This window comes from Bombyx mori, chromosome 25 (assembly GCF_030269925.1).
Source record: "Bombyx mori chromosome 25, ASM3026992v2".
NCBI lineage: Eukaryota > Metazoa > Arthropoda > Insecta > Lepidoptera > Bombycidae > Bombyx > Bombyx mori.
Window position 1 is genome coordinate 8978423 of NC_085131.1, and position 15728 is coordinate 8994150.

The following is a 15728-nucleotide window of genomic DNA, read 5'->3' on the forward strand; positions in this document are numbered from 1 at the left end:
AAAGTACAGATATCATACTGGAGCTGCCAATAGTAGACCTGATTCAAACGTATGACAAAAAAATACTTATCGGCTGCTATCTCTCTAATCTGATGTAATTTATCGGTTGATTACGAGCGATTTACTTTTTGTAAAACGCTTAACGCCATCTACCGGTGTACTGTGAGAAACTAACAAAATAATATTTCATGTACTCAAGCATTCCTTTCGAACAAAACGTTATTTAAACACGTGAGATCATTCACTATTTATAGTTAATAAAATACTTTATAACTTAGTTATTGAAACTGGAATAAATTAAATTTTTTTTTTATCGTATCTAAAATATTCAATGTTGAATCTGCATAGTTCTCTAACTTAGAAAACTATCTACGAATAAATAAGGAAACTTTCTTTGAAAATCAATAACTAATTAATAATCTAACATATCTTCTGTCCTTATTGCACAATAACGAGCTGATGTTTAATACCGTGAAGTGACAGGAAACATTTACGTAAAATTAAATAAGGAATAAAATTATAAATTTTCTCTGACAATGCTCAACTAATATTTGTGTTCAAATGATTATTTTAAACATTAAGAAGAGACGCCGTTCATTTACAATTATGCTAATCACGCAAACATTTTTAAAATTATAAATGTTTCATTACGCCAACGAAATTGTGCTAATAATCGTGAAAGTTGTTAACATTGTTACAAAACTAGTATAAACTTTTTTGTTTTTTTATATATATTCAACAAGATTTTGGATGTTGTATAATCCGCGAAACTCACCACCGATTTTGCATAATCTTCTGTTTGGTAATCGAACATGGTTGCGAACATCAGACTGTCGTCTTGCAGCTCGCCGCTGAGGAGATGGTAGGGCACCAACTGCGACATGAAGGCTGCTTTCCACAAAAACTGTCCAAAACTACTAACTACCCGCTGAGGGCGCGCGTATATCACAAAACAAATTTCTCTTTCAGGTGCAGCGTGACAATTCACTGTTTGATAAGAGTGTGAGTCATACCACGAAGTTTGTGTCAACCTAAACGTACGCGTAGCTAGAGTGTTTTATATCAGACTGAGTCGGTTCGCGCGTTTGTGGCCGGTTTTGTATGTCGCGGGCAGCGGGACTGCGCACGCGCGTTATTACACTTCGAAATCGAAACGTCTTATGTTGAACTATTCTAAAAATTTCGGACACCCAGCCAAACGCTTTTACTGTTATTCGAACGAATCCGAGGAATCGCTCTGATTCAATGAATATTTTCACTATGACACCAGAAGTAAATATTTTGTAAGCTGAGATTGTATCGTTTGGCAAAAGTACAAAACTAGAGAAAGTTATTATTTCGCGACGATTTAAATTTTTCCACTTAACAATCGTGTATTCAACGAATAAACTAGTGCTCGATGCAAATAACATTCCATTTAAATAATAGCTCGTAATTGAATACAATGATTGTTTTGTAGACGCAAGTTACCTATAAGGAATTCTGTTTAGTTACTGAAACAAAAGTCGACACAGTTACATAGACAGAAAGGTAAGCGACTCAGTCCCTAGAGAGAGGACAATAGGGTAGAAAAACCAGTATGCACTAGATATTAATGTAACAATATTACGAAAACGATTACAAGAAGAATGATTCATTCAATGTAACGAAATCAATTATGTGATAAGTCTTTGTGACTACTATATTACTTGTGTGTTTAGAGAGCTATTTTTTTAAATCCATTTTTGAATACTCTTTGTTATAGACACGTAACTAAACAAGACTATAAAGGGGACCGTTTAACTCTTGGCCGATAAACAATGATATAGATATCAACACTCACGTTATTCAAACAAAGAGCTCAGCAACATTTTCTTATGTTTAATATAGCACTGTAACCTACTCCAGCTAATGGACACGTTATAAAACACTTAAAAGTCTATCTTTATCCATAAAAATGGTAATTCTTGATAAACCCAACAGTTTGAAAATCTACAGAAAGTCAAGGTTCAGATTGTGACGTCAAAACATTATTCACAGTAACTGTTCTAATAAATTTTTGACCGATTTTTTTATATTTGGCTCAGACGACCCTATTTACGCTGGAGCATCTAAGATGCTCACGGACATCACCAATTTCGGGGGCACAGCCAAGCCGCTACATACCATTAAGAAATCTTGAAACTAGTCTGAAGAAGGACAAGTCATAGTTCACGGGAAACGCTGTGGAGGGATTCGGAAAATTTTCCGAAACGCAACTCTGCGAAATGGTTCCAGGAAATAGAGATGTACTTCGTTGCTGTGGCAGGCGATACGATTGAAAAATTGGAAAATTCACAATTCAATTTTAAAAATTGCACACAATAATTTAATTTTCTTATAGCATCGGTTAGTTTGTGAATTGTTAAAACTGCGATCGATCGCTAATAAAAAATACACCAATGCAAAACCCGATGAAAGCACTAAAGATAGTACACATAAGGTCCACTTTGTATCGATCAATGAAAACGCGGATTGAAACTTTCGTACATGAGTAACTACACGCGCGACTCTGGTACCACGCTGTCTGACAAGCTGATTGGTCACCGAACACTCGATTTATAATAAGTAATCAATTTCGAACTACATAATAACATGTCATTGTATATCTTTTTCGTGGAAACTGACCCAAAACAATTTAAGTAGTAAACAATGATTAGAACATATTTTTTCCCTAAAGTCGCAACGGCGTTTTCATAGCGTTTTCCTTTTGGTTAACTAATTACCTGTTTGTTCTGGTACAAATTATATTCATAACAATGCAATTAACGGCCGTCTGGTGTAGTGGTAAGTGACATGGTCACTACACAAGGGGGTCGCGGGTTCGAATCCCGGCAAGGGAAGATATTTGTATGATAAATATAAAAATGTCTTTTCCAGGATTATGGATGTACCTATATTAATTAAATGTATGTGTATAATAAAAATCTTAAATTTGTTTCCTTTATCTGGTGTCTGTAAAGCCTTGTTCGGACTAGGCGAGTATTTTAGTCGAGTACCGAATAATTCAGTAGTTAAATATGTCTGAAACCAAAAATTTAGTCCAATAGGTTAGTAAATAATTTAGTCAAGTCAATCCATTTTGTTCTATTTTTATCGGGCGAGTAGCGAGTAGTTTAGCCACTAAATTACTCGGTACTCGACTAAAATACTCGCCTAGTGCGAACAAGGCTTAACACAAGTTCTATACGAACTTATCACGGGACCAGTTCACGTGGTGTGATTGTTTCTAAATATTTATTATATAATATTATAAAAAAAACCTCCGGCATTTATACCGAAAATCCCCTGTTTTCACGAGTAATTAAATATTATCTATTTTATTTGTTTCACAAAATTTGTATTGGATAGAAATTCTAACGCTTAATAGCTTCGGTTCAAGGGTATAAAGCCGAAGCATGTAATCACGCGATCGACGCTTTCCATTCGAAACACTGCTTCTACGAAATGGGGGTTCAAGGGTCGAGTGAATAATTTAAACCAAACATTTTAACACGTGCCCTTTATTAACACGATTTAATCAGCTTCGTATGTAGATATGTTTGTTTTTATGTATCGAAGTCTTTGAGCGTCATTTTCAACAATTTCAAGACGTCCGATTAATTTGAAAATTTCCATACGCATAACAACATCGATGACAATACAATTATTTTACAAATTCACTTTAAAAAATTTCTAATCGACGATCTTTCTAGCATGACAGAACAGACCGTTAAATATTCTTTATTAGCGTACGTGATCCAAAAAGCTCACATCCCGCCTGGTGCTAAAGTCGTAGGAGACACATCGTACCAGTTAACACTGGCACATAAGACGGAGAAATTGCAAGGGGGTCTAATCCTTATCTAAAATTTGAAACGCATGATTTATTCTTGGCAACATTAAGCAGAACGATACTCCCTCCTTATACGTAGTGAAGTGACGCAAGAAGAAAAATCGAGCTACTACTAAGGACAGATTGTGGAGAAGTAGTAGTTTCTTTTACTTTGCAATTCAGTGATTGTACCAACTAAAACCAGCAATGGCTATCATTTTTGAGCGTAATACATAAAATATGTATATGTAATTGAAATACAATTTACTAAGAATGTACAAGTACAAGCTACTTTTAATAGCTAGCTACGTAATTAATTTTCTGAATTCAACACTTCGGTTTCTAGTTTTACTGTTTTACCTGAGAATTGAACAATACAATATAATTATAAAAAAGCAACTATCACAAGATGTAAGTGTAAATTCTTCATATAAAAAAAGAGCCCAACAATTTTCTTTTTTTCTTTTTTTCATTGCAGTCTTGTTATCCTATTTATGTATTTCATATTACTGAAAAATTATGAAGTTTCTTCAATGCATATCAATAAAATTTAAAACTTATTTATTCTTTAGCTACAATTTTATTATACATTTTATATATGATTGCACTTTATAAATATAAAACAATCCATAAATCGGTAGCAACACATTACAATGGCGTGGGGTCTGTTTATAGTTTTATATCATGAACGAAATTGGCCAATAACCATTAAGAAGGCTAGCTGTTTGCATCAAGTAATAAAATTAAAGGACTTTACGGTTATTTTTATGAGATTATGGAATTTGTAACCATTGTCCACTTTGTTTTTTTTTTTATACTACAAATTTAGTTGTCGGCTCTAGGTTACGGCTCGCCTATCTCCTTCACTTAGCCGTAAAAAATCTTAGCTCCAATTGGACTTCCAGTCTCGTAAAGTTTTACTGTCCACCTTTCACAGGATGTGCTAAGTCTATGGTATACCAAGACGTGAGCTCTTTTAGATATATACTTCTACTACTACGCTACGCGAAAATAAGATCGCCTTGAAGCTAATAGATTTATTATGTTAAAGGTTTTACGCGCATCTAAGCTATCAAATCTCCTGAAATCTAAAGAGAAACAAGAAGATCCTGATAGCCCTGAATGCCAAGTCTCTTTAACAAAGATACTGACTACGACGAGTGAATCGGATCGGACAATGATCAGGGTCACTAACAATTACGAGTCTGCGACCGAAGTGAATGTGCCTATTTAGCTATATTTTTATTTTAGTTAACAAAAACAAAACCAAAACTGTGATTATGTTACCAATACTTACATGGATATTGTTAACTATATTACAGATAAATAATTTTGTGATTCCAAGCCAAAAGACGATGTTACAAAAGTAATTTATCTGCGAACGTTTTATATTTTAATCTTATAGTTTTGGCTGTACGTTTTCAGTAGGTACCAGGTCGCCTTGAGCCAAGTCGACATGTCACTATTCAAGGTTAGACGATGCGAAATTATTACCTACGTGTTACACGGACACATTTAACGACCAAATCATTAATCTTGGTTTAGATTTTAAAAAAACTCTTCTATTATTTTTAGCTATTAACGTTAAGGAGAAACATTCCGACATTCATATACTGCGATCTGTTTAAAAAATACTTGCAAATACAGTTATTCTTAATTCAAACATCATTTATCGGTTTTGCTACTGGTACAATAAAACTAACACTAAAGTTAATTTGTGATGTTTATTATAAAATTCAATTTTAGACGCTTCAAATCTGTTTTAACAATTTAATGGCCGCTAATATCAAGTGCGCGTGCGCAGCGCTGTTGTCAGTTCCAGGCTTCGCGAGTTTTCCTCGAATCTCTGACGTCAGCACACGCGGTCATCGCTCGGTTCGATGTTTTCCTTGTTACAAGCTTCTTGGTCGCTCAAATGACTAGCTAGTCAATGGGTTATAATGGTTTTTGGGCGTATTGAGGTCGCATCTGTTGACTATTAGGTATCTCAAAATGGGGCATAAAATCAAATATTCGTACTACAATTATTTTCGTTACTTATATTACAAACAGTAATGTTTCTTATTAGTTGGGTAATGTTCTTCGAAAATTCGATAATCGAAAATTAAATAACCCATTTGTAATAAAATTATTGATGACAGAAAAGAAAAAGTTTTAGTATACTGGTGGTAGGACCACTTGTGAGTCCGCACGGGTAGGTACCACCGCCCCGCCTATTTCTGCCGTGAAGCAGTAATGCGTTTCGGTTTGAAGGGTGGGGCAGCCGTTGTAACTATACTGAGACTATGCTATGCTATGCTTATATCTCAAGGTGTGTGGCGCATTTACGTTGTAGATGTCTATGGGCTCCAGTAACCACTTAACACCAGGTGGGCTGTGAGCTCGTCCACACATCTAGGCAATAAAAAAAAACAGTACCTTAAACAGCAGGAAAAACTAGTTTTTATAAACACATGAAGTACTATTTATGTACTGTATAAGTTACTTACAATTAAATTTAAGAACATAAACTTCAAATAAGCAGGGTATTTTCAATAGCAAATTCTAGAAAAAAAAAGACACGGCAACGCAGCAGTGTCGATGACAAGTAATTTGAATTTAATTTATTCAGAGTAAAATTATGATGGATGTTTGTGTGTGTTCAAATTTACAAAAGTGTATGTGTTTAAATAAATATTTAAATACATTATTGATGATTTTGAATAGATATTTAAAATCATACTATTGTAAATTTTATTAACGTTTATTACTTTTTTATATTTGTTTTTAAGATCAATTGCATGTCCATTACTTTTTGCTTGTTATTACATTTGTTAATGCTTATACATTCGAATTTAAGTCATAGTTAATTGAATAATTTGTGTCTTTGCACGAATTAAACAGAATCGTTTTTATACGTCATTTGTGGTTACTTCTCAGTTTTAATGTAATAACAGTAATTAATTCGTATTAAATTCGCTTTCATCACGATCGACCATTCCTACGCCTGGACACCTAATGGACCTGGACACCATGGTTAACGTACAGACATCCAGGACGGGAGGTGAATGCGGCAGAACCACCCGTACCGAGAAGTAGATCTATCTAGAAATAACAGCCAAGGAGATACGTCATGTGACTGCCCCATGCCAATCATAGCCCTTTGGCACAACTTTAAAACCACGAGCGCTATATGAAAATGAACAAATGCAACCCTCTGACCATAGCGGATCTAGCAAAAATATGAGATATTACTAGCAGAACTACCGGTTTTTTTTGTTTTTTTTTTATTGCTTAGATGTGTGGACAAACCTATTGGCTGTCCCGCCCTTCAAACCAAAAGGCATTACTGGCATTCATGGCAAAAATTGGCAGGGTCGTGGTACCTACCCGTGCGGTCTCACAAGACATTCTTCCACCAGTAATTACGCAAATTATAATTTTACGGGTTTGATTTTTATTATACGATGTTACGAGTATTCCTTCACTAAGGAAGTCAATCGTGAACATTTGTTAAGTACGTATTTCATTGGAAAAATTGATACCTGCCGGCGGGATTCGAACGCCGATGCATCGCTACATACAAATGCACCGGACGTCTTATCCTTTAGGCTACGACGACTGAAATTACAAAGGTCCATACGCAACCCAACAGGCCCAACAAACAAGACTAACTAAGCAAAATAAACGCCGGCAATACGGTTGTAATAGGTAATTTACCATGTTTAATTATTGTAATTCACTGAAACTCAATGTTATTAGAATAACAAAACTAACATAAGCTATTTATAAAACTTTATCGTCGCCTTGACTGTGCGTCTGCTGGATTTATAGACCACATCGAGGTCGGTACGCAGTCACTTAAATAACATTACAATTAAATACACAATATGCTTGAATACAGTACGCAAAAGGAAACTTAATTTTGATTTTGACAAAGTATTTCTTAAAAAATTAAACATTTTGGTTTGAAAATAGTCTTAAGCGATGGGCAGCCGTTCAGCTGATGTCCATGAGCATAAGGATAAATAAAGGTCAAATGTTACGATGAACAGAGTGATTTAATTAATATTAAATTAGTTATGCCATCCAAGAGCCACAGCTAGGGTTCGGGTTGAAGAGATGGGTTATGGAGTATGGTCTTTAACTTAATCTGGGCTACGAAGGCTTAATCACCTATGTCTTTACGCATCTGTTACTTAGTTGTCCCCTCTCTCTCAGTTCTATCGCACCTTTTCAATTTGAATATTTGTCACGATAGACTTTCGTCCAATCCAATAGAAACATCTATCTGTCTATGAATTTGTACGATAATTTCTCGATGTAAATGCGTTGATTAGCGTTACAGTATTCGAAATGCGCGCAAATAAAGATTTTAAGAATGAATTGCGTAAATTTAATTGGATTAAAAAAAAAAGATTAATAATTGACAAAATGACGAGAATCCAAAACTGATTGGAAAAAAAATGTAAAAAAACATGTTATGATTTTAATTGTGCTTGATTTGTGCGTTTTCGTCATTGTGCAAGAATAATTGAACCATTACCTTGTCGGTGTGATACTTACTAGTCTTATCTATTCTGATTTCACAAAAACAATGCTGAAGTTAGTTTAATATAGTAAAAATTGAAATTTATATAGGGAAGATGGTTGGCGCTTATGGCACACTCGTGATCATCCTATCGAAGGATGAGAAGAGGAACAAACTGCTAGATTTCAAGATACTGTTGATTTCTTCTGTGTATATAGAAATAAAATATCAACATTAAATATACCACACTCAACGGAGCCTGGCTACGATTATTCTCCTGCGTTATGGTACCGGAGACGCATAACAACTTGACGAAAGAAATGAGAGGATGGTGGTACCTACCCGTGCGGACATTTAGTATTCCCCGTGGGCGATCGCAGTATGCCCGTATAATACTCAGAGAAGGAGATAATACGCAATCGCTTTTATGGTACTCTCCAGAAGGGATGTTTTTTTGCTATTTAAGGCCAGAACCACGCGTCTAACGACGTATACGATTAATAAATTCCTCAAAAATCTACTAAAAGCTATTACCTTTAAAATTAACTTTAAAATTAATGTCTTAATCTTTTTTGATCCATTTTACATTTCTAAATACCTCTGAGAATTCTACCTAGTATTTATAATCACAACTTAATATTAGGATTTACAGACTAGATATTAAATAATTATGTAAAAACGAAAAGGAAAGTTGAGTGACTCAGTTTCACTACATTTGATATGGAACTGAGTTTTGTTCCCAAAGGTCCCAAAGGTGGATTCCCTGTACATGTATGTTTAAATAGATACATACATATATATTTACTAAACAACAAGGAAATGAGCAAACAAAAAATATTGTAAGCATACATAGGTAGATTACACTATCCTGATACATTTTACTAACTGGAACTACCGAATTGAAATCAGTATATATTGCTAGGACAACAGTAGTCATGAGGTGGCCTATTTGTTAATCTGCCAGTTAATATAGAAGTAATATTAAACTATTGTATTATTATTGTGCTATGATTTGTGAACTAAGTAATTATATAAAGCCCTATAAAAAGGCATATTGCATGTATATTAGTAAAAAATATTTTTACAATCTTGTATCTTATAAGTACATACAAATTTGTTTTTATGTAAAGCTAACAGCACAAAGTTAAATGCTTGATTTGAATTAAATTAAACACAAATAATTGCCAAAATACAATATTATTAATTTGATATGCTAGTGCCAATTTTCCTACACCTTTTATCAATTGGTAAGTATACTATATTAGTAAATATATTATTTGTATACACTTACAGTTTGTGACAGACTCTCAAAATTATTTCTTGATCAAATACTCAACTTCCTGCAGAACCAGAGCAGCTGACTTTTAAAGATTACCAACTTAAACATTTTTGTAAAGTTCTCAGATCAAAATTAGAAATATTAGATTAAAGATGTAAAATTTAATCTTATATTTAACAAAATTAAAATGTTAATGTTATTATCCGCAACTTATACTCACCATAAGAAGCGATCTTGATGTTGGGATCGAGGAAATGTAGTCATTTGTAGAAGATCCTTGTGACGATTGACTATCACAGGAAAAGTCTGATTGATTTGAGGGACTATCACTTATTTCTAGCTTCATCGTCATCAGTTCGTACACAAAATCCAATAAACAAACAATTCACAGCAATTTACGTAGTTCCACAACTGTTTGTTGACGTTATGAAATCTTCATAGATTACCAAATAATCATATGATATTACACACGATGTATCCCAAACGAATAATTCATTATTTTCTTAGAGAACGAATGTGAACGCGAAATTTTGGTTTGACAGATTGTGTATCATGTGTTGTGTATGTGACAAAAGTCAAGTCAAGAAAATCAAATATAGCGCCTCAAAAAAGATTAGCCACAAACTCGATCACAACAATGATGACTCATCATTTGCAGTTCGCACGACACATTATTATGTTGAGGTGACGTCGTCATCGCTTTGGACTTTGGGGATGCCCTTCTCTCTCTGAATTTTTCGAGAAGTGTTTCGAAAAGGTGTAACCGCCTAACTTTATCAAGTTTTTTGTTACTGTTTGGACGTATCGTTCAACGTTCAACATTGTACAATCACAGAATTGAAGGATGATCTCATCGTACAAATATAGGCATGGCGTGATATCCAGCCAATCAGAATCAGTCGTTTTTGTGACGTTCCAGCATTTTGCTTTACCTGGAATTACAATGTTACCACAAGAACTCAAAAAGTATAACCTATGTGAATTTTTTAATCTGTGCCTAAACAAATTGAAATATTTAGATGGACTTTTTGGCGGGAACGCGAGGAGTGAAGTGGTGTGATTTGTTTTATTTTGTCTATTTAGTGTTTCTTCAGGTTTAAATGTGTAATAACGGTGGTTTATTAACTGTTTAATATCTGAGTCGTCTATTATCAAAGGTGGCAATCTGTGCATTTGGACAAAAAAAATTTATTGGTATGTCAATTCAGATTGATTTGAATATAATCGTCTCCTTCAAAGAATACGGTTCAAAACCTGCATTAAATAAAGGTTAATAGTTAACCTGTTATTTATCTAAGATGTCGTTCCGAAGAGTTTTGTGACTGCCAATGGAATACAAAGTCAATAATTCGTTTTTCTGATTTACCAATCATTGTCCAAAAGTCAGATTGCCGGCTTTGATAATAGTCGACTCATCTGTAAAAGTGCACAAAAGTGGGAAAATGAAACAAAGCTGCTGGACGTAACTTCTCGGGTTCCTCCAAAAAGTCTACTGAAAAAATCTCAGTAAATGACCACCATTTTACTGAGATTATATTTCATCCCATATCACCACATTTCATTTAATTTCATCTCAGTTGATTAATTTCTCAAATTAATCATCTTCATTTCATTTCATGTATCTCCATATTATCATTTTTCATAAAAATAAGAATATAAATTAAAATAAGACATGACTTAAAGGTCTTAGTTACCAGATCATAAAATCCCTTAAAAAAAATAATATTTAGATGGACTTTTTGGCGGGAACGCGAGGAGTAAAGTTGTGTGATTTGTGTTATTTTGTCTATTTAGTGTTTTTCGAGTTTACATGTGTAATAATGGTGGTTTATTAACTGTTTAATATCTGTGAAAGTGCACAAATGTGGGAAAATTAAACAAAGCCACTCGATGCAACTTCTCGGGATCCTCCAAAAAGCCCACTGAAAAAATCTTAGTAAATGACCACCATTTTACTGAGATTATATTTCATCCCATATCACCACATTTCATTTAATTTCATCTCAGTTGATTAATTTCTCAAATTAATCATCTTCATTTCATTTCATGTATCTCCATATTATCATTTTTCATAAAAATAAGAATATAAATAAAAATAAGACATGACTTAAAGGTCTTAGTTACCAGGTCATAAAATCTCTTAAAAAATATATATATATTTAGATGGACTTTTTGGCGGGAACGCGTGTGTGATTTGTTTTATATTGTCTATTTAGTGTTTCTTCAAGTTTAAATGTGTAATAACGGTAGTTTATTACCTGTTTAATATCTGTGAAAGTGCACAAATGTGGGAAAACGAAACAAAGCCGCTGGACGTAACTTCTCGGGATCCTCCAAAAAGCCCACTGAAAAAATCTTAGTAAATGACCACCATTTTACTGAGATTATATTTCATCGCGTACCTATCATCTGTTATCATTTCATTTAATTTCATCCCAGTTGATTAATGTCTCAAATTAATCGTCTTCATTTCATTTCATTTCACTCCATATTATCATTTTCATAAAAATAAGAATATAGATTAATATAAGACATGACTTAAGGATCTTAGTTACCAGGTCATAAAATCCCTCAAAAAAAATAATTTAGATGGACTTTTTAGCAGGAATGCGAGGAGTGTTTTTTTTTTATTGCTTAGATGTGTGGACGAGCTCACAGCCCACCTGGTGTTAAGTGGTTACTGGAACCCATAGACATCTACAACGTAAATGCGCCACCCACCTTGAGATATAAGTTCTAAGGTCTCAGTATAGTTACAACGGCTGCCCCACCCTTCAAACCGAAACGCATTACTGCTTCACGGCAGAAATAGGCCGTGTGGTGGTACCTACCCGTGCGGACTCACAAGAGGTCCTACCACCAGTAATTACGCAAATTATAATTTTGCGGCTTTCACTTTTATTACACGATGTTATTCCTTCACCGTGGAAGTCAATCATGAACATTTGTTGAGTACGTATTTCATTAGAAAAATTGGTACCCGCCCGCGGGATTCGAACACCGGTGCATCATTTCAACACGAATGCACCGGACGTCTTATCGTTTAGGTCACGACGATTTCAAACGACGACGGCTTTGTTTCATTTTCCCACATTTGTGCACTTTCACAGATATTAAACAATTAATAAACTACCGTTATTACACATTTAAACTTGAAGAAACACTAAATAGACAAAATGAAACAAATGTCACTCACTGGTCCAATAACTATCAGTTGCTTTTTAAATGTCTTGCTTGGTATTTAAAATTACAGGCTCTCGAAGACACTATCTATTTTTTCGTTTAATACACGTAATTTTTGTACTATGTAATATATAATGCAAAGAAGCAAAAAGTTTTTGCTTCTTGGTATAAATTATTTAGCATTGAATATCAGAATTGTTTAACTTTAAAGACTTATTTAGCAGGAACACGATGAGTGAAGTTCTGATTAATTTTATTCTGATAATGTAGTGGTTCAAAACAAAAGTTATGAACTCAAGTCTCTTACCATGCCTGACGTATGGGTGCCAGACGTGGAAGTTCTCCTCTAAAGCCACAAATAAAATCAGGACCTGTCAAAGGGGGATGGAGAGGAGTATGCTCAAAATAAGGAAGATGGATAAGGTAAGGCATACTAAGATAAGAAGAACCACTAACGCGACCGACGCCCTGACTTATGCACTAAAACTAAAATGGAAATGGGCTGGCCATGTCGCGAGATATACAGACCAGACATGGACTGCGAAAGTTACATCTTGGAGCGGCCCAACGGGCAAGAGAAGTCGAGGGAGACCACTAACCAGATGGGAAGACGATCTTAGACGAACAGCTGGCGCAAACTGGATAGACGTAGCACAGGATAGAGACGCTTGGGCATCTTTGGAGGAGGCCTTTACCCGATCCGGGGTTCTTGCTAACTAAATTTTACTGATTTATTACAAAACTCTTTTACATCCTAAATACTTATAAATACATTTATATTTATTATATATATTTTTTAAAACTTTGTAAAGCAAGAAATAAAGGGCTTATTATTATTATTATTATAATGTAGTGGTTCTTCAATTTAAATATTTAATAACAATGCAGTTAATAATTAGTTTAGCATCTGCTAGACACTACTTCTTGTGTTCTTCAAAAAGTTGACAAAAATCTCAGTACCTAGACAACATTTTCCTGAACTTTATTTCGTCACATCACGTTTCTATCTATCACTATTGGGTTTCACCTTAATTAATAACAGTTTTAAATAAATCAACTTCCCTTCAATTCATCCATTTAATTTTTCATTTAAAATAAATAGTAATAATTAGACCTTTTGGTGTGAAGCTTTCGTCTGTCCTGTTTGAAAAATGGAACCTGTACATACATGACTTTCGACTGTCATATGAAAATGTCAAGATATTGTTCATAATTTCCTACATAGAATTTCAAGCCGATAGTTTGAAAAGAAATTTTAATAGATTCTATAGACATCGCCCTATCACACACTATTGACTCATTTAGTGTTTTAATGCCCTTTATTGGCTTAGAATAAACAAGAAAATAATAACATGTTCTAAAAGAGAACAATCGTAAAATATTTTAAATGTCATATTAGTTCTATCATAGTAAAGATAAATAGAAAGATACCTAAATGTTGAAGTTTCAAAATAGAAAAACAGTTATTATTTCTATTTTATGAAGCTTTAATTAATCATTGAAACATTTGCACCCTGGTAAGGAAACTTACAATGTCACACAGCCCCCAACTTAACCTTATTACTAATAAAAAACATAATTTTAGAAATATGTCAGGGAAAAAATGTAAACACTGCGGTTCATCGGAGATAGAGGTAGATCCCGCACGTGGCGATGCAGTCTGTACAAGTTGTGGTACTGTACTTGAAGATAACATTATCGTTTCTGAGGTAGAGTTTCAAGAAAATGCTCATGGGGGAGCCTCTGCAATTGGACAGTTTGTATCTGCGGATACTAAGGGAGGAGCTACTGGTTTTGGTAGAGGTAAATAATTTAATTTATTTCTTTCCAATTCACCAGTTAGATTATTATTTTTAATAATAATAGAAAAATTCATAATTAGCATGATAATAAAATGTTGACAAATAAGACCTTAGTCTTCTATTACTGAGCAAACTGAAAAGTATTCAGAATACTAGAAATAGTCAAATAAAGATCACAAATGCAAGATTATACTATAAAGTAGTTTAGTTTTATTTATGACTTACAAAAACCAAAGAAAATTCTATGATACATTCTTTTCTCAGCCTTCAATGCTGGTATTGGTCAAGAGTCAAAAGAGATCACATTGAGGAAAGCTAGAATTGGTATCACAGCATTATGCCAGCAACTTCGTCTAAACCAACAATGCATTGACATTGCCTGTAATTTTTACAAAATGGCCTTATCCAGACATTTGACTATAGGCAGGCCGGTAACACATACCCAAGCTGCATGTGTTTACATGACCTGTAGGACAGAGGGGACCCCTCGTATCCTTTAAATATCTATCTTGAACTTATTGGTATGAATTGTCTATTACATTCGCAGTTCATCATGTTGCCCATGATAGTTATTGAAAATACTTGTAACATTATTAGTTTTTAATGTAGTGTTGAAAAAGTAAAGTATAAAAATAAACCAGCCAGTGAAGTTACAAGCCTGGATAATTTGCACAGTAAAGTTTGCTATTTATAAAACTTAAATTAAAAATTGTATATTATATTATTATATCATTCAGAACATTTAAAAATGAATTTACTCTGCAGTCAGAAAATATATCATATTATATAATTTACTCAGCAGAATTAACTATTTGTAATAAATTTTTGTAATAGCAGATTTTTCACTAAAACAGTTTATTTTCTCAAAATGTTCCCAGAATCATTGTTAAAATCTGTGATATTCCTAGTTTAGTAAATAATTTATCTTCAAGTTTTATTTAAAAACCTACATTCTAAGCCATTTTTTATTTACAATGGATAAATGTCCTATTATATAAAATTAGATCTGCTAATTGATGTAAGTGATGCTGTACCATTGTGCTGCTATCAACTTGGTCGAGCATATTTCAAACTGTCACGGGCTCTGTGCATCAACATACCTCCTACTGGTAAGTTTTTTTA

General features: G+C 33.8%; 2 protein-coding genes and 1 long non-coding RNA gene across 5 annotated transcripts in view; 2 read left to right on the forward strand and 1 right to left on the reverse strand.

Moving 5' to 3' along the window:
- LOC101743155 (transcription factor kayak) overlaps nucleotides 1-11593 on the reverse strand; it is a 37799-nt gene extending 26206 nt beyond the window's left edge. The window contains exon 1 of one of the 2 annotated variants that reach the window (XM_004921767.5): nucleotides 9842-11593. In XM_004921767.5, coding sequence (XP_004921824.2) covers nucleotides 9842-9973 — 132 coding nt within the window. In that variant the 5' untranslated portion in view covers nucleotides 9974-11593. Of the gene's footprint in view, nucleotides 1-775; nucleotides 1243-9841 lie in introns of those variants that run through there. The other variant, XM_004921768.5, reaches the window with a different exon arrangement.
- On the forward strand, nucleotides 1317-2945 carry LOC134201437 (uncharacterized). The gene is made up of 2 exons (XR_009976728.1): nucleotides 1317-1530; nucleotides 2067-2945. It is a non-coding gene; the product is annotated as an uncharacterized LOC134201437 (long non-coding RNA).
- Brf (TFIIB-related factor) overlaps nucleotides 10564-15728 on the forward strand; it is a 56246-nt gene continuing 51081 nt past the window's right edge. Inside the window, exons 1-5 of one of the 2 annotated variants that reach the window (XM_021346682.3) lie at nucleotides 10564-10675; nucleotides 13026-13227; nucleotides 14390-14607; nucleotides 14871-15095; nucleotides 15611-15715. In XM_021346682.3, the coding sequence (XP_021202357.1) occupies nucleotides 14394-14607; nucleotides 14871-15095; nucleotides 15611-15715 (544 nt within the window). In that variant the 5' untranslated portion in view covers nucleotides 10564-10675; nucleotides 13026-13227; nucleotides 14390-14393. 2 annotated transcript variants of the gene reach the window in all.